This window comes from Uloborus diversus, chromosome 2 (genome assembly GCF_026930045.1).
Source record: "Uloborus diversus isolate 005 chromosome 2, Udiv.v.3.1, whole genome shotgun sequence".
In the NCBI taxonomy this organism is placed as follows: Eukaryota; Metazoa; Arthropoda; class Arachnida; order Araneae; family Uloboridae; genus Uloborus; species Uloborus diversus.
This window is the reverse complement of record NC_072732.1, coordinates 152,510,705-152,530,882: the sequence shown is the minus strand read 5'-3', so window position 1 is coordinate 152,530,882 and position 20,178 is coordinate 152,510,705. Positions and strand designations below refer to the sequence as shown.

Here is a 20,178-nt window from a genome sequence, read left to right as displayed (position 1 = left end):
CTATTTTTTTCTCATACCCTTTCTTTTTGCTCCAACTATTGTTAACTCATTCCTTATGGTGCTGTTTCCTTTTTTAGCTTCTTCAAAAACTGTGTTGCGCTTATGATATCGATCTTCCTTGTCATCCAAGAGATTCTGTTTATGGACTAACTAAAGGTATATTTTACATACATATTTACAATGTACATTTTTACTCCTGCTGTTAAGATGGTGTTTATGATATCCATATCAAGGCTGTCTAATCTTTCAGTATGTAGAGATCTCCAGGTTATTATAAACAGTGAAAGGTGCTCTCATTCATATGACTAGGAACTAGAGTTATATACAGACATAAACAATATACAGTGACATCTCCTTGCAACGAAATATCCATTAGAGCAAACAAAACGTTCGGTCCCGTTTTAAAATCCATAAAGATAATGCATCGCATAAAAAACCTCATTTTAATGAAATAATTTTTTAAAAAATTAGTTACAAAGAAATGTTTTTCTCAATGTCAGTTTGAATATTTTTTTCCTAAATGCTGTTTTTAGAAATTAAAAATAACTTTCACAAGTCATAACATGAAAACTGTGTTTGTACTCTTGAATTAGAGCCATTCAAGGTGGAAATCCGTTCATGCTGAAACGAAAGCTGATGTGTGACAACAAAAGCTATTTTTTTGCCATGCATAGTCAATTTCAGCGCATCAAATGTGAGGCACACTGCGAATTCGCTAGGGGTCAACAATTTTTTAACTTTTCTTTTGGTCAATAAAGTGACGTTCATAAATTAAAATCTTTTCTACTGTCCTCTGGGGAAAAAAATCTCTTGTACATAAGAAAATAACACATTTTCTAAAGACGACCATTCGATAAAAGGCCAGTGTTCAGTATTTTCATCTTTGTTTTTTCAGAATAAGTAATGTGTTTAGTTATATTTCAGATTGTTTGTAACGGTAAAGGCTGCAGATTTAATTTTATTAGAGTAGATTTGCAAAATATACACTTTATAAAAATAAAGTTATAAGACAATCCCATTGCAACCAATAATCCATAACAACAAAAATTTTTGTCAATCCCTTAGAGTTCATTGTAACAGGATTTCGCTATATGTAGTTTTTGTCATGTCAGTGCAAAAATTGATTGTGATGGTGCAATTGGTGGCAATAAGTGAAAAAAGATATTACTCAATAGTGCAGAAGTGTGCTCAGATTATATGGAATTGGAGAATCTCCAGTTAAGATCAGTCTATTTGAACGAGGGGGGAAAAGTAAAAATTTTATCAGCGTGTTCAACTCATTTGAATGTGACTCTGCTTAATTTAGAAGCCAACGCACATGTGCAAAAGCTGGTAGCCCTGAAATTTAATAGATGTATCTATTTCCTCTTGTAAACCGGATGTTTGCTTTTCCATCTCATCCGGGGTCAGACTATCAGATGGCATTTGAAGGAAACTATCAATGTCGCATGCGAATTTTCCTTTTTTGTTTTTGAGAAATGACAGTAATTTTGAATGCCTTTTATAATTTCTTAATTTTTGTTCTTAATTAAGTTAGAAATGTAATTTTTATAAATTAGAAGGTTTCCATACAAACATGATAATAAACTTAATTTTACTAGCATCTCAAAAAAATATTTTTATGTACTTTCATTTTTCATTCATAGTACCCTTTGTTTATTAAAACTTTGATTAAAAGAAATACTAACAGCAAAAGTTGGGGTTTAAATATCAATCTTCAGAACCTTTGGTTTTAAGCCATATTGGTGTCCTAGTGGGATATTTTTGTATACATGTAAGGATTACTATGACTAGAAACTGAATTATATGCATTTACATAGTGGCATTATGCATTTGCATATTTTGCCCAATCTTGGCTGCTATTGCATATTTAATCGAAGAGCTAGGGATGATGCATATTTTGGCTATATTTATGTATAATATTTTTCTGTAGAGTAGTTTGTAGTAATTGGATGAAATCTTAATGTTGTTGCTGGCCTAACCTAATAACTGCTTGGCTTTCAAAGCGCACACTGTTAGAGAGAAAAAAAGTCCATAGCATTATTTGGATTTTTGTTGACAAAACCATCGACAGTACATTACAAATTTAAAGATTGGTGCATTGGAAATGGAGTCTTCTTCGTATTTAGTGACCTGCTAAGAATTAGATAAAACAAATTATTCTACAATTGTCAGATTTACAAATGAAGGGAATTCGAAGAATGTTTCCTGAATCTGCTGCAAATGAAATAATATTTGTACTTGTCTCAGGTGCTGCTCTGTATATAATCAGTACAGCCAAAGTCTTCTAAATGTTTTATCCCAACTTGATTCGTGTTATGCACTTTGCTCATGAGGTACCCTTTCTTTTAGCAGAATTACATTTGAAGTTCAAGAATGTTAAAAAACCGATTTGACTTCACAAACCAAAAAAGTGTTTTTGAAGGCACCTGCTCGTAATAAAAACAAGTTAATGTGCTTTTATCTCCCAAATAGTCGTAACTTGATACAGAACATAGACTGATACAGTACTCTTTTACAATGAATCTGTTGTGTAGATGCTACAGAAGTTTGTCGACCCAAGGAAGTGCATAACAATTCTTGGATTAAAGGAAAACATAGGTGTGATTTGCTCGCCTTTTCCCTAATACCTGAAAGTATTAAAAAGCTTGAAGCTCTGTTCGATGTTGACTGAATCTATTCAGTTGATGATTAAAATCCACTTGCCAGAGGTATTTCTGCAAAACTTTAAATAAAAGTTTAAAAACATCTAGAAAAACAGCCCAAGTTTTGAACCTTTGTATAAAATTGATAGATTTACTAATAGGATGGGAAAACTTTTGTCAGAATCTATGAGTGCTAACATAGGATTCAAATTCAAATGTTTTCCTATCATCTAAGTATATGTGGAGTGATCAGTTTTGACTTGTAGGAATATATTGAGTGAACAGAGATGCAATCTTACTACCAAACGATGTAAGTTATTCTTGTAAATGTAAATGAGCAATATCTGCACATTTACATTTACAAGAGTAACAATATGTTAAATAATTGTAAATTTTATTATTATGTTATCCCTTTGTAATGTTGTTAAATTCTTATACATATAAAAATTTATAAATGACTAATTGACTAATAGTATGTTGATTAAAAAAAAATAATAATAATTTTTATCATTTAATATTACATATTTTGTCAACTTTCAGGTACATTGTTATCATTTTTTTCTGCTTATTTCAAGCTTCCTATGTTGCATGTAATCAAATCTAGTTAGAAATAACCCTCACTCCCCAGATATTACATTCTGGCTGCACTAGTGATAGACGTTAAATATTGATTAATTCTATACATTTAGTGTAAGTTAAAGAATTTTAAATTGAGTGTCTTATTATATAAATTTAATTTGTTTTATTATTGATAAGATATTTATTAATGATAGATTTTTTTTAAAATCCTTGCAGCAAAGATTGATATTTTTAAAACATGAATTTAACAAGTAACTTTCATTTGTTGTTGGATGACAAAACCAGAAATAATCAGCAAATCTTTTATAACTCTTAGTGAAAATTTATTTATCTAATGAATATTCAATGATTGTTTTGTTCCCTCCTGCATCAATTCATTCCTGATACACAGAAACCTCTCCAAGCGACCTCCCCTCTGTTCCGTGAAAATGTTGCCGCTCAGAGGGAAAGGACACTCTTAAAGATTTTCATTATTGAACTCGAACTACACTACTAATGATATAATTCAATACGTTTTGATATTTTTAAAAAGAAATACAGAAAAGAAAATGTTTTATTCCATGATTTCTCCTTTTTAGAAAAAAAAATGATTCGATTTGTATTCCTGCACAATTTTACAGAAACTACTTTTTCTTTTCAAATTGATTTTTAACTTGTTGAAGCAAATCCCGAATTGTGTCATCAGTTATAGCTTTTGAATTACCGATGATATCACAAAATTTCTCAAATTTGCAGTGTTGCAAACTTTTCTTTTGTTTATCATAACTAATGTTAAAAGCTTTATCGTCTAATTTCAAACTACTGCCAAAAAGTTTTTTTTTTTTTAATTTTATTTTTACAATCATCAATCAATGAGTAAAAATTAAAATTTTCCCCAAGAGCTAAAAATTGTTTCCCTTCTGGGAAAAATATCAGTTCTCATGGATTCCTAAAGTTGCCGATTGGTGAGGTTGTAGTTTACACCTATAGGTGTCTAAGTCTCAAAATGCCCTCCCCCCTTCCACACAACACACACCCGAACCAGGCACCAGAAAAAGATATAGAGAATTCCTAGCAGTTTGCTTAACGAAAACATTCAGGTCAAAAGGAAATGAAAGAGTAGTCACCTGTCAATTTCCAAGCCCTGACTGGCAACTACCCGACGCTCAGAGGGGTTTTAGTGGCCACTCTTAAGGGTTGATTCATATGTGGATAGGCTGAAAATTCCGTGAGAAACTGGCCACTAAGGGGGGGGGGGGCTACACAGTTGTGGCCGCTTCAAGAGGTTTCACTGTACATATATCTTATGTGTGTGTGTGTGTGTGTGCGTGTTTATAAAATGTAGGTAATTTGTTCCTGAAATATTTTTATCATTTTTAAAACTCTTTTAGAATGGATTAGTAGATATCCTGTTGCTCACCAACCAAGAAAATCTTCGCTTTTGTACATTTGTCAGCACTGCCTTGTACACTTGGGTGATATAGGTAAAGTAAAATATGTTTTACCTTATGTTTGAAAAAAAATATAACAAAATTCCACATAAATGTATCTTCTGTAACTTACTTAACTATGTTATGTGAAGTATTATTGTGGGGGGATGCATAGACTTCAACTTTAAGTAAATATTTGTTTGGTGGTTATATACAAATGATTCTTGAACAATGATGGAATAGAAATAACCGAATGTCCTGTAATTCCTGGATTAACTACTGGATACCACAACATCCGGTCCTAAGCTGGTATCTGGCACATGGTAACGCGGGTACTTTCCATTGCTGGTCCATGAAGCAGTAAAGCAGTACTCAACCTAAGCCAAGTCTCTTGTCTTAAACAGGCTGCAAACCACACTGGTCCCCTCTCTTGACTGCAGCCAATGGAACTCTCTCCTTTGCTGCACGATATGGGGAAATTCTCGCTGCCACTTAGACACTGGCAGCGCCACCACACCATCGCTTGTCATGTTGTTGGGTAGAGGCTTGTCAGCTAGTTCTCACATTAGTGTCATAACCACTTTATCAATTTTTTTCAAAAATAGTTATGGAGAATCAAACTAACATTTCAAGCTCTGCAAACTTAATTTTTCAAAAATAATTTATTTTGCATTCGAGAAACGTTTAGTGTACTACTTTATTTCTTTTTTTTTTTAAATGAAAAGTATAGTCTGATTATTTCCAAATAACAAAAACATTTTATTGCTGGTTTTGAAGTTTATTGGCTCATTTTTTTTTAACATTTTTTATTTAAATTCCAATTTAGTTCATGCAGTTCCTACTTTTATCCCATTTATTAGCCTGTAAAATCAAAAATCCGAATTGATTAACTGATTTATTGTGATATTGATGTTACCCGTACAGTGTTAACCTGTCAATATGGTTAAAGCATGGATTGAGCTGATTTTGAAGTAAAACATGTTTTTTGGCTGCCGTTTTCCACCTAATTGAGAAGGATTTGTTCTAACTGTTGTGTCTGTACTATCATACAACTTAATGAAGCATAGATGAAAAAATGTCAAATTATAGTAGAAAAAAATCTTTCTAAAATTATCAGGTTCCCAGAGATCAGGGAGAACCTGGAATCGGCAGGGAATTTTATTTTGATCAAATTTGTCAGGGAAAATAAGCTTCCGCCCCCCTCCCCCCATAGGGAGACCAAAAAACCCTATGACAATTCATGAACATCAAATAACCTCTGCTAAATTTTACAAAGATCTGACAAAAACTTTAGATTTGTGTAAGGAAAAACACACCTATGTTGGGGGGAGCAGGAGTTAAATTACCCTGTGTGAATTCCGGAATATCAAAGGACCCGATTTTTTTTTGGAAAATTCTAACGTAAACTGGATTTGTATAAGGAACACACATACAAATAAACTTCCATTTTTATATGTATGGATTTTTGAGATACACTGTCCGACATAGAAAATTCGTGGTCTTGGACATATTTTGGAATTTGTAAAACTTGCTATAAAATTGCTTTTAAAACGTTTTTTTTTTTTTTTGCATTTTAAAATTTTCATGAGTGCTTTTTTACAGCTCGTTATAGAGGGCAATCTTTACAAGCAGAAAATTTTTATCGTCATGCAGTGGACCTGGTACCAAGTAATGGTATGTAGTTTTTGCCCTATACTCTTATTTATTACTGAAATTAATTGTACTATTTTAAGGATTTTAGTAGTTTTATGTTTTTGTTAACATTTCTTTATAGCTTGGTTTTTATTTATTTCTTTTAAGTATTTGTTACTTTTGTGTTAAAAAATTGTGTGTCTAGTCAATCTTGGGTGCTTTAAGTTACTTGTGTTTGTAAATGGTATTAGAAATTAGTTTTGTTACAACCTCTTTACTTTTTCTTTTACAGGTCAACCATACAATCAACTTGCATTATTAGAGGCAGCTAGTGGTGAAAAGCTTTCAACTGTATTTTTTTATGTACGAAGCTTATCTGTACAGCATCCGTTCCCATTAGCTGCAACAAATCTTCAAAATCTCTTCTCAAAAATGTCATCTGATAGGTAATGTTGATCAAATGCATTGGAAATATTGACTGTTTTTGATTCATTAACATATTATTGAAATATTGTCTCTTTCGGCAGTAGTCCGGAAGGAAAACCTCGAATGACAGCCTTTGAATATGTTACTGTGTTTCTGCAATTCCATGCTGTTGTACATTTGGGTAATGGTAAGTTTTTACAATTGTTTTGCTTTAAGCTATTTATTTTACCACAGCTATGAAATTTCTTCAACAAGTTTTATTCTAATTTGATTTATGCAGAAATAATTCAAGAAAAATCACTTTTAATTTTAAAAGTACTTGAAAAATAAAAAATAATGCAAGTTAAATTTTAAAAGATATATTACATTAGTTAAAGGAATTTTCTAATTTTAATCAAATAAAATTGCATAATTCTTTTAAGTGTCCTTTATTATTTAGTTGAATATTATTTTCTCTTTAGTAAATAACAACTCTTTTTAGAACTTCTAACGTGAACTGTAACCATAAAATATTAACACTGCCATTCAAGATTTGAATAGAGTTGGCTAAAAATGATATAAATGTATGGAAATTCAGCTACTAAGTTCTAAACAAATGGAGCAAAATGCCATTTATATGTCTTTCAATAGACTAATAGGCAATCACACAAGATCAAAAATTAAAAAAAAAGTCTTTTTTACCTAACTTGTTCCAAAAATTTTTTAATCAATTTCATTTCTTTGGAACAGAGGACAAAACCTGGCAAATTATTAAGTCATTCCTTTTCTTCTTTTCTTTTTCTTTCTTTTTTTTAATAAAAAAATATCAGGATATTAAAATTTTTCATTCATTTCTGTGTAAACTATTGTTTATGTTAAGGACCAAACTTGATTGTTTTGCTTCAAACAACTCTAAAATCTGAAAACTGATTTTGTTTGCTTCTTTAGATCTCAAGAAAACAGATCAAATGATTAGCAAATTAACAACATCACTCCCTGCCTTAATAATTGCTGAAAAATTTGAAACTTGGCAGTTGGTTCAAATGGTTGCAGTATGTTTGTTTGCAATTGAGCATACCTGGGGCTCTCTTGATTTCGATAAAAATTCAACAAGCTTGGATGAAACTATGCTTAGTCCCGAGGAGCTTAAAGCTTCTTCTCTCATTGAAGAGCTTCTGGGTAATTAATTTACATTTTTCTTTTTAGAATTGCAAATTCTAATATTTAGTGCATGAAACATTACAATCATATGAAAGACTTGTTTAAAGGTTCTATTAAATTGTGAATTAAAATTTTGTAGAAAACTAGAAAGTCACCCGTCAAAGTGTGATGAGTAAAAATTGCTTCCCTTCTTCTACATTTTAACGAAACCATTGCCTGTTTTATGATATTTATATGGTTTAAATTTGAACCCTAACTCCAGTAGGTTGCGTTCATGGTTGACCGCTTTTTCGTTTCTTCATTCCCCTGAAATGATACAGTCTTACCAGTAGAACAGTTAAGTTATCGGATCGAGTTCAGTCTTGGATCAATAAAGCCTTTCCCTGCATGTTAAACACTACCAAAATATATCAAATCATCATGCCATGGCACAAGTTTCATTGTTAAAACACGCGGGTTACTCGATCGTCGGCCATTATTTTTGTGAAAATTACTATTCATGTTGGTAGGTTGTACTGATCTGAATGGTGCTTGAGTGTTTGTTCTGATCTTATGTTTATTTTTATTACTGCTTAGATATGGATGAAGTACTTCAATGTAATGTGTTTAATAAAGCCGATTGAAATTTTGAAAAATCAAACTCTTATTGTCATTAACACCACATTTGGAGTATGCCTCTTATTTTTGCTCTCTTTATAAAGAAATATATGAACTTAATAGAAAGGGTTCGTGGGAGGTTTCATTAAGATAATAAGTGGACCTTCAAATTTAGATTATGATTGCAAATTGGAAGTCTTAATGTGTGCAGGCTCAAGCAAAAAAAGAAGCTTGAGTCAATAATTTAAATTCATTAAAATGGAAGATTTTCAAGGGCTATATTTTAACACAGAAGGTTGAATCAGGGGTCATTATTTTAGTCTTTTCATGTTTCAGAGTAATCTTGTAATTGGAAAAAATTTACTCTGGGAAGATTATAAACTTTTGAAATAGTTTACTGCAAGATGTACTTGTTATGGAGTATTTTAAAACGACTTTGATTTTCATTGAGGAATGATAAATTGACTGGAACGAGCCTAGCTGAGACAAGAGCTTGTTGCTGGTCATCACTTTTATTTTTTTTAAGTCGAGTCAAAAGCTTTTCACATTTTTCTTTTCAAGACTCAAGTCTCGCACATGCTTTGATTTAATTTTATCAAATTCACACAGCGCGAATAACGAGCAGATTTTAGACTTGATATTGTTTTTCTTTTGAATGATTTCTCTCTCAGCAGAGTTGTATCTTACTAAAATGATCAGTTCAGAAAATTAACTATTTAATATTTTGCATTTCGTTTGAAATAAAAAGCCTAATAGAAAAGCATAATCTTAAACGGATGGGAAGTGTCTTGATTGTACGAATGAGCTTACAAAGCAAAACTAGTTTATACATTTCATCTGAAGTAATTCCAACTTTGAAAGAAAACTAAGTTGTAGAAGACCATCTCTTATCAAAAACATAGTTATGCTTGAAGCTATCAAACTGCGACCAAGCTCTGTTCCTGCAATGCTCAACCTCTCTCAAAGTTCCATCAGTAAATGCCTCTTTCAATGTAACCTTTGAAGTAGGACATGTCTAAAAATTCCCTGTAAACTTCCCAGGGGAAACCATTTCAATTACAAAAGTGGATGAAGATATTAAAGTAATTTTTCGAAATTTTGGGCTCTTTTAGGAGACGTTAGGTAAAGGTCTGAGGAGTTCGGCTTTCTTTCCTCGGAAAATTTTCAAAATTGAAGTTTTCAAACAACAGTTTTAATCTTTGGAAACATTAGGTAGGAGAAGGGGTGTCGGAATTAAATAAATCTCTCTCGGAAAAGCTTAAATAGTCCACTTACATCCCTTTGCTTCTCACTGCCTCATATATATCAGGTTCTTTGCCTCTTGGTTAATCAAATGATCCCACCTAAAGAAATCAAAAGAAAATAAGTATTTTTGCTTCAAGGAATATTGTTGTGTATTGTGCATTTTCTCCTTACACCAAAATACAAATGACTTTTTGGCTCAACCTAAATGTATGATGGCTAAATAGAGATTGTATACAAATCATGCACTCAATGAATTCCATAAGATGAAATACAATGGGAACTAATACAAGATAATAATAGACGTTTTTATTTTCCAGTGGCTAAAATTGAAAATTTTAACTTAAGCTTTAAGAGGAGAATCACTCTTTTAAGCTTTATGTATTCTTGCCCAGACAATGGGGTTGTTTCCTTCAGTCAAAAGTAGTACTTTTAGTCACTGAAGCTGATAGAATAAGCAAAAAAAAAAAAATAAATAATAATAATAAATAAATAAAATAACATGGACCCAGAAAATATTTTCATTTTCCTAAGTTATTTTTTAATTTTTTTTTAATCTCCAATTTTTCAAACAAGGCATGGTCTTGATGACGTCACAAATGATGCACTTTGGCGCATCTTGGCATCTTTCTAACGCATTTCCACGATATAATAATCAAGAAACGAATTAAATATTGCGCTCTACCCTTGCTATCATCCATATTGTTGCCAATACACGTGAGGAGAGATGCAAATTAAATATTTTGCTCTGTGAATGGCAACACTGAATGGCATTTCATCATTTGTGATGTCTTCGACAGAAGTGTAAACAATGAAAGGGCACCGATTTAAGTAATTTTTTTAAATATTAAACGAAAACAAATTATTTAAAAATGGTTGGATCCTATGTTTTTAAGTATGCTTTTACAGAAAAAAATACTTTTAAAGTTTTGGAAATGACCCCATTATTAAAGAGAGTATCTGACAAATTTTGGAAAGAATACCACAATCTCACCCTGAATGTTAGCCCTGTTTTAATTTCATTGCTATTTAATATTTTAGTTTCTGTAAAAGCACTTATTCTTGCAAGCTGTAATTTTTGAGAAAAGAAAGATGTTGGTGATTTTGTGAGCTGAAAATTTTGTGAATTTATGTAAACAGAAGGAAAATAGCTATAAAACAATATTTCGCATGGCTTAAACTTTTTTGATTACGACGGGCTCGTGAAACTTGATTCCTTGCAAAAATAAGTGTTTTTGTAGTACTTTTTTATAATAAAAAATATTTGAAAATGAATTGATTTTTTGATCAGTGAGTGTGTTAAGGGGTGGTTCACTGTATGTAAATTAATCTTGTGTGTGATTTGTGTTAGTACAATTCTTTTGTAAAACTAATTTTTCCCCCAAACCAGCAAGTATGCTTCATGCTTTTTTGCTACCAGTTCATGCTTCTTTAGAACCAAAAGAAACAGCAAGCTATTATACTCTACCAGCAGTAAAAATTGTATTGGATTGGCTGTTGCAAGATACACAATTACTTCAACATGAAGCTTTAAGCAAAAATCCTCAGTATGTATAAATTAATTTTTTTTTTCTTTCAAGAAATTTTACATAAACTGAAAATGATAATTTATTATTATTATTATTATTATTTTTGCTTTCAAGAAATTTTAAATAAACTGAAAATGATAATTTTTCATGATTTTTCTTTGCATTTGAAAAGAAAATTTTCTAATTAGCAGAAATTATAAGAGTATTATAAGTGTTTAAGTATTATAAATATGTAAGTTTTATGCCATTGTTCCCATGTAAAAACGCAAGTGTGCACTTTTGCCATTTGTTTTGAATTGTATTTTTCATGTCACAAATTGATACTCTCCATCAGGTCAAGGGCAAAACTTTTACTTCCTTATCAAGAATCAGTTAAATGCGGTTTCAGTATGGCCAATCTGCCTGAAGAACTAGGTTCTTTAAACACTAAAAATTGCAATTTTAACTGCAATTCCCAAAACTACAGATTTATGTTTTTTTCTTCTTTTTTGTGGTTACAACCATAAATTGTTACCTCGGAACAGCAGTAGGATATTAGGATATCTTACTGTTGTGTCTTGGCTTGGATGTCTTGTTGCTCTGAGACATCGCTACGATAAATCATAAAGTTCGAATTAAACTTACACTTGCATCAAAAAAAAAAAAAAATATATATATATATATATATATATATATATATACAGATATATATATATATATCTAATATGTAAATTTGAATAAATAAAATAAAAGTGTACTAGAATTATTAGAAAAACAAAGGCTGATTTTCTGAGCATATAACTCATAGTATCATAGTATAAAATCTCAAAACTGTTCTTTTTAATTTGGGTCAATTTAAAGCAGTTAAGAAATCATGACTGAAAGTATCATGAAGGGAGTATTTAATGCTCTGAAATTGGTGGCAAATTCCGTATATTGAGACAATTAACTTATTTAAAGCCTTGATGGCTCATAATTTTTTTTTTTTTTTGAGCAATCATGATTGCTTATTGTTCTCATTTGACTGTTTTGATGTCCTTTGATTTTATTTTCCCACCGCCACCCTCTGCAGCATCACCGTCGACCGGGTCCTCACGTTGCTGCTCCTATAGCGAAAGCCGTCTCCAGGTTGCATCCCTGTCCTACACACACGCACATACATACACAACTACACACACACGTACGCACACACACATACACACACATACACCTACACACAACTACCCACACATTCATGCCTTCACACAAACACATATGCCTACACACACATACACATACCCCTCCCCACACACACATTCATATACACAACTACCCACACACTTATGCCAGCACACAGACACAAACACACATGCCTACACAAACACATATGCCTACACACACATACCCCCACCCACACACATTCATATACACAACTACCCACACACTTATGCCAGCACACAGACACAAACACATGCATACACATACTCCCTACACACAAACACACATACCCCCTACACACAAACACACATACCCCCCACACACAAACACACATACCCCCCACACACAAACACACACGCCTACATACACACACTCGTGATTGGGAAAAACATAATTTGAATTCAAGATGTCAAAATTCAAATTATTATTATTATTATTATTATTTTTTGTTGCTTACAATTTTAACTGCCTAATGATAGAATTATGTAGAAACAAGCTATTTATGTATGAAAACAATTATTAATCCTCTTCAGGTTTCAGGTAATTGTTTATGTTTTACAAATATTTATCAGTATGCAAAGTCTTTTATTTTGAAGATTGAAATAATTTTTATTAATTTCAGAAGCAGTTTTTTTGTAGTTTAAACGAATTTTAATTATTTCTGACACATATAAGTAAGAAATAAATTTCTATGTCACCAAAAACTGCATGCAGTGTTTGAAGTTTCAAACCTTTTGCACCCTGCAAATATTTTGAAAGTTGATAGCTAGTTAAACATATTTTACCTATAATCTCTCATTTCTAAATCTAATCCCTTTATATTTTAATAAATTATTTAATCCCCCCCCCCTTTTTTGTTATGAAACCATTTGTAGTTTTTAAATATTTTGCCTTATTAATTCAGTTTATTTACATTTTAAAGTACTTTAAATACATTTAATAATATTCTGTTGATACAAAATGAATGAATAACTTTATGCAACAGATTAACAGTAGAAATCTCAAAGTTGTAAAGTACAAATTAGCAATTAATTGCAGGCATGTGTTTTGGGGTTACCATTAACCCCTTTTTCACAACAGAGCAGAGAGTGCATCTTTGCTTTGAAAAAGGGCTCATCGTAACCCCAAAACATAGGTCTGCACTCAGTTGCTAATTTGTGCTTTACAACTGCTTAGAAATGTAAAATTTCGGGAAATTTTGAAGTGGTTGAAAAAACCATTTTTTTGCCGTTTTTTTCTGGAAAAATTGATTATTTTAGGAATAAAAATAGTTTTTTTTTTTTTTTTTTTTTTTTACTAGTATTGTTTTTCTTGGAACATGTAAAGGGTTAAGCATTAAAAAATTTATGCAATCTACACATCTTCTGTTTCTGCTTGACAGAAATACACATACAGGTTAGTTTAATTAGAAAAAAATAGTCTTGGAACTTTTTTGGTCAAACAGCAAAAATAAGTCAAATCGTCGTTCAACCAATAATATTGTGAAAGGCGTGTCTAATCATATCAATTACATTTTCTATTTTAGATTGAACCTGAAACTTTAAATAATAATATTTACTATTGACTTTCAAACACAATTGATATATTTTGGAAAAAAAACTATGATTTCTCTTCCTTGCAACATAACTTTACTATTTGAAAATAAAAGCCTTTGAGTTATAATTTTTTCCAATCCAGTCTAAGTCCAAATCAAAACTAAATTGGTTTTTCTTTATCTCTCCAACAGAAACACCAAACCAAAACTGTGTAATGGTTTTGAAGCGGAACCAAAATTTAAACTGGAGTTCCAGTTGAACTATATGGCCGTGCTAAGCCCAGTAATAAAATTATAGTCAAACTTGTTCTTTTAAACAAAAATGAGTTATTGTAACCAAGTTGTTCCCTGTTTCGTATTTTGCTTAATAAATGAAATGTTTTAGGGTCATTTGATCGGGAACTATTTTTTTTTTTTTTTTAATTCTGAGAAGAAAAAAAAAGACAACTGAATCAAATATATGGATGAACCAAACTTTAAAACGCAATATCTCAGAGCTCAACTGTAGATTCCACATATGTGTTTAGCACAACAGTGATACATTTGGTTCGCACAGTCAGCAAAAACATAGTTCTGTGATTAAAGTTATGCTTGTTTGTTGCATGAAGAAGGAAAACAAATTCTTCACTAAGGATGTTGGTTTTGCTAAAGAAGGTTCAGTGTGTGGAAGTTCTCTGCGTGGAAGTATCAATAGGAAACAAAGACAAGTCTTGACCAAAAATTCATTGATAAACAAAACTTTTTTTTTATAATCATTCACTAAAACACAAACACACATATTTTGGTGCTTCAAGGAACTCCTTTTTAAATGCTAGCTGATGAGAATGTTTCCATGAGCTCACATCTTTCTTCATTGAAAAATAGGTTCATTGTAATATCAAAACATTAGTCTGTAATATTTTCTGTTATCTTGCACTTTTACTGCTGTTTTTTTTTTTTTTTTTTGAACAATTTCTTGCTGATTGAACCTGTTTATAGTATTGAGCGTAATTTATATTTTTTCATCTTGAATGTATTATATAAAATTAAAAATTTGAACAAGCAGTTATAAGTAAAACATTTAAATTTTTTTTTTTTTATAAAATGCTTACATTGTGATTTCAGGTTGTCGAAGCATCATGATGTAGTAATTCCTACATCACCCAGCCCTAATAAATAAAAATATACTCTCACCTCAAACGGCTCCGCTAATTGATATTATTGAGATAATTTTGTGAAAAAATTTCTTTTTTTGTGCAAAAAGTATTAAATGTTTTTTGATTTATATGCAAATTATATTATCATAAAACAACTTGCATTATCAAAATTAGAGTTTTTTAACATACAAAGAAGGGGTGGGGAAGGCGGAAACAGCATCATAGTTTAAGTATGAGAAATTTCTAATTGTATCACTTTTTGCTGAAATTTTCGATTAAAACTTCCTGAAAAGTTGAAAAAAGAATCAATTTTTCAATTTTTCTGACTGGAGTGGAAATAAATCCCTTTGGAAAAAAAAAACGTTTTTTCCCCCCGAAATTTTCTGTTTTTCCCCCCAACTGTTTTCATATCTACAACTGCTGCATTAACTGCTTTTCAACTTTGCATTTGCTACTGTTAATGAATGCTGGTTCTTATTGCCATATATATATATATATATATATATATATATATATATATATATATATTTTTTTTTTAAATCTATGTGCTTTCTTTTCAAGCTGGTATTTTTATGCTTGAATGAAGTGTAATGTACCACTCTTTCATGATAGGTGCCTGATTTTTATGAAAATCTTTAATTTTACCCAATGAACCTAATTTTTTACTCCTTTTAAAATCAGAAAAAAATGCTCATTGATTTCTGTTTCTTTTCTTCATATTCATAATTTATGTTACTTAGTGTATTTATACATTGTAGTAATGAGAGTTTTTTTTTATTAAATCTACTTAATGCTGTAAATAAAGTAGCTAAAGTATGTGTCAAAAATATTAAGTGGAGCATAGGTTTTTCCCTTGTGTGTGTTGATTTGTTATTAGTTGAATTAAAAGTTTATCAGAAATGGTATGCTATTTCGAAAGTCAAAGTGATTATAATGAAAAGCTGCTACACACCAAGTTTTACTATCAAGTGAAATAAAAATTACTTTTCAGTGACCAAAACAATTTTTTCTGTTGATTAAAAAAAAACTGTTATTGCTTTTTTATATTTGAAGAGTGTCATGATGCGTCGCGTTCAATTTTGAAGATTTAATCAGAAACACAAAAGATAACATTCTAGGCCGTGGAAGTGGAAGCATCGCAGCCGCACATAACCTCAGACCAATGACTGCCTTGAATGCCAAGATCAAAAGAGACTTACTCCATGTTGAGTGTATGTAGACGATAGGAATGAAACATAGCAATTACCGTACATACTTTATTTCAGTTTAAATTTCAAAGCAGACGGGATATGACAGGAATTTTCTCATGGTGATCACCTGGTTAGGGATAAATAGCGTAACAATTAATAAAAAAAAAAACAATAATCAGCGTGTGAAATACTTGAAAGTTCAAAAAGAAAAAAAAAGTGGAGCTGGAGCTTGCAATGTTCGTTAAACTCGGAAAAAGGGGAATTCAATCGCATGGTTTATGAAATATTCTAATGAAATGGGTGCAGGACGGGAAGCTCGATTTCAAGAGGCACACAAAATGGTGGGAAGTATTCAGGGATCAATTGGACACATACGATGTCTGTTGCAGGCCATGCCACGCCGGAAAATGGCGCATCGGTTGGTAATCACCTTGGTGGTGGTGTTGAAATCATCACACATTAAAAATTTGATTGGGGTAAATGCAGCGCTGCATCACCATTCACAGATAGGTTGAGTATCAAAATATGGTCAGTAATGAAGGGCTCGATTCCGGCACATTCTGCGTACCGCCCTCCAAAGTCATTTTACATACCGGTAAGTTTCTTCATATGATATCATCCTCGGCCATGAAATTTAAACGCTCTTGTTTAAATGATTATGTTGCTAGAAAAGTAAAAGAGATTTCACCTCATTTTGAGGACTTATACATACGGCAGAAAGCCATGGCTGTCCAAGGACGCCGGGCAATGATGCTTTTGCACCGCCATCATCGAAGAAAAATGGAGAGCCGCAAAAAGCACAACCTAGGGGACTGGTAGCTGCAGGCAGAGTGAAGTGGAGTGGAAAAATGAATCTGAGAATGAGCGATCAGATCAGGGGATACCGCGATGCGCGGGATCCAATGAGTACGTTTGGTGCCCAAACAACGGAGGAAAAGGACACTACCGCCATTTTAATGGAAGACAAAAAGATGAAAAAAATCAGATCCATGACAGAAAAAAATAGACAAAAAGCTAGAATTGTGGAAAAATGAATAAAACACATAGTTGATATCATAAAATGCGCGGAATTTAAAGGGGAATGTAGGGGAAATGTAGAATGCACCAGAAAATTTAAAAAAAAAACAACGAAAAGAGGAAAAAAACGATTAAAATGACAGAAAAATGGGGGGAAAAAATGTGATATGCATTATTACAAAGAGAGATCTGTTTGCATGAATTTAATGTCTTTTTTTTTCTTTTCTCCTTTCAGAGTATGGCATGGGTTGTGCAAATTATTAAATGATCTAGATATTACTACAAAAGAATCTTATGATATTAAAAAATGTAAGTAGTTTTATTTATCCATTTTGGTTTTTGAGAAGTGAAGTATTTCCATAACTTTTTATTATTTTATTTTTTAAATTTAACTCTTTTTTGTAGTTGAGGATATTCCTCTTCCAGAAGATTGGGACCTACAGTCATTTCTTCCTCTAAAAAAGTCCCAAAGGTAAGTTTGATGATGTTTTAACTATTAAAATTTTATAACAAGGTTTCCCCAACCTTGAAGCCCTAAAAATGTCTTGAATTTTATAAAAGCTATAGAAACCTTAAAAAGGGCACATTTTCTGTTAAAAATTCTCAAATGATTCTAATTTTTGTTCTTGAGGCCCTAATTTTATTTTTCTAAAATATCACATCAAAGATTATCCCAATGATTGTAGATATTTATCACCACTACATTATTAAAATGCTGTTTTAAAATTAGTTTACTTCAATAATTTATTTTAATTGCTGTTTTTATACTTCTGATGCCTCCCACTCTAAAATCAACGTAGGACCAATAGTACTACTGAAATTCAAAGCGCTATGACTAATTGATGTTTTAATGGAATACGAAAATATATGAAACTGAATTTAATTTTTTTAAAAAGACTAAGGTTTTATTGTTTTAATGTCTTGCAAGATTAACATACACATATAAAAGCTTGAATCCATGTTCAAGCAGAAGAGAACATGATAAGTATCTTAAAAAGTAAGATTCTAATGACTATTTTTGGAGTAAATTCAAAAAATGGTGTGAGAAGAGAAAAAGCAAAATTCTAACTATATCACTCATATTCCAAACTTAAGACCATCATATTTATCAAAGTAAATAGGCAGGACACATTGTCATACTGCACAAAGGCTAAAAAAATCCTCAATGCTCGACCAGTTGCGGTATGGAGAAAAGGCAGACCAAATCGAAGATGGATTGAAGACCTGAAAAAGACCTAATTTTGAGAACTAAGAACTGGATAACACTAGCAAAAAGAAAACTAACTGAACTGGAAAAAAAATTTTGATAAGGCCAAAGTGCACCCTGGGCTGTCAAACCACTGAGGAAAGGATACTTCCTACGTTTTGAAAAAAATCATTCTTTTTCTGCAGTGTGAAATTTTTGGAAAAAAGATTTGTGGATTTTTTTTTCTATCTCTTTTACTTTCATTAAATTTTGTTAAAATGTTTGCAACTGAAATTTCTTTATGATTGTTTGTTGTCATCTTATTGTTGTTGATTTATCAAATGTTGCAGTGCTGTTGCAGAAGTAGTTGAATAATAAGATAGTTTTAAAATTTCATAGTTGCTGTTTCCAGAACATTAGTGCTATTCACACGAGATAAATTTGTGTAGAATCCAAAACATCTTGATAAAACTATCATTAATACATAGCTTAGCTCCTTTAAACTATGATTTTGATGTGTAGATATAATATTTACGAACTGAAAAGATGAACTGAACCAATATGTTAGAATAGTTGCCAATTTTACAGAAAATGTCAACTTAATATCAGCTAAAAAAAGAATCCTTGTCTTTCATATGTAAAATATAAAACATGTTGTTGTACCAAAATATTTTCCAATAATTTTAAACAAATCTAAAAGAAATTTTGTGTTTGAAGCTAATTACATGTACAACTATAGTGTTATATAAAGTTTATCTGAAATATTTGTACTAATAGAAAATAGGAGGTTCAAATATTTCTTTGAAATTTAAAGTCTGTAACAACTGAATACTGTGAATACCTCATATGGCATTTTGAACAAGTAACTTGTTATTAAAGTTATAATGAATTATTGTACTTGTATAGAGATTTCTGACTTCCGTGTAAAATAGGTTTAAAATGTAGGTGAATGTCAGAACTATAACATTGTTTATACCATAAAACAAAGAAGTTAGTGAACATCTTTGAAAAGATGAATAACATAATATGTAGTAGAAAATTTTTGGCAAAAAATTGCATAGAAAATATGTGTTGGTTTAATTTGTTTTCTACATCTGTTTCCTCAGACGCCTGAAATTTAGTCTTAGTGCAGCTACTCCAAGTGATGAAGAATCTATGTGGCTTCGTGCAGTGAGACTGTGCAAGCTTGGAGAATCCTTGGCCTGTGCTGGAAAAGAAGGGTATTCATTTATTTAATATTTTATATACTGCACTTGAAAAGTGTGACATTTGAGTTACCCTGTTACCTCGCATCAACCAACATGCTGTAAAATTTGAGATCCAGGTTTTAAAAAACCTTTTCTTGGTCCTCTCTAGCAAGCTAGAAAATGAAAGGTTAGAAAAATGTATTTAATTCAATATTATTAATATATGAGACTGAAAAAATAATGTAAGCTCTGTATTTTTTTAATCTTATTTATTAAATGAATAATTTTATTTCCTTGAAATATTAATTAACAAGACTATTTTTATTATTCAGATAAGTAAAATCTTATTATGATTTCATAAAAAATTTAATTAAACCAGAGCAAATATTTGTTGTTGTAAAATCAAAACATTTTGCAATTACTTTAAGAGTTTAATGTAGCTGTTCACAATGAATAAAAATAATCTTGTTTAAAATAATTTATTTTAAAAAATTATGCATATAAATCCTTTTTAAAATCAATGAACCATTTATTAAACGTCAAAAACTGGTTA

The 20,178-nt window shown here is 31.1% G+C and overlaps 1 protein-coding gene across 2 annotated transcripts in view; it reads left to right on the top strand.

Annotated features, from left to right (window-relative positions):
* Positions 1-20,178, top strand: part of LOC129216089 (nonsense-mediated mRNA decay factor SMG7-like) — an 83,494-nt gene that overhangs the window by 22,218 nt on the left and 41,098 nt on the right. For both annotated transcript variants that reach the window (XM_054850237.1, XM_054850236.1), the window contains exons 5-14: positions 78-156; positions 4,595-4,687; positions 6,236-6,307; positions 6,558-6,711; positions 6,793-6,878; positions 7,619-7,849; positions 11,061-11,217; positions 17,488-17,561; positions 17,658-17,724; positions 19,545-19,658. In XM_054850237.1, coding sequence (XP_054706212.1) covers positions 78-156; positions 4,595-4,687; positions 6,236-6,307; positions 6,558-6,711; positions 6,793-6,878; positions 7,619-7,849; positions 11,061-11,217; positions 17,488-17,561; positions 17,658-17,724; positions 19,545-19,658 — 1,127 coding nt within the window. The remainder of the gene's footprint in view (positions 1-77; positions 157-4,594; positions 4,688-6,235; positions 6,308-6,557; positions 6,712-6,792; positions 6,879-7,618; positions 7,850-11,060; positions 11,218-17,487; positions 17,562-17,657; positions 17,725-19,544; positions 19,659-20,178) is intronic.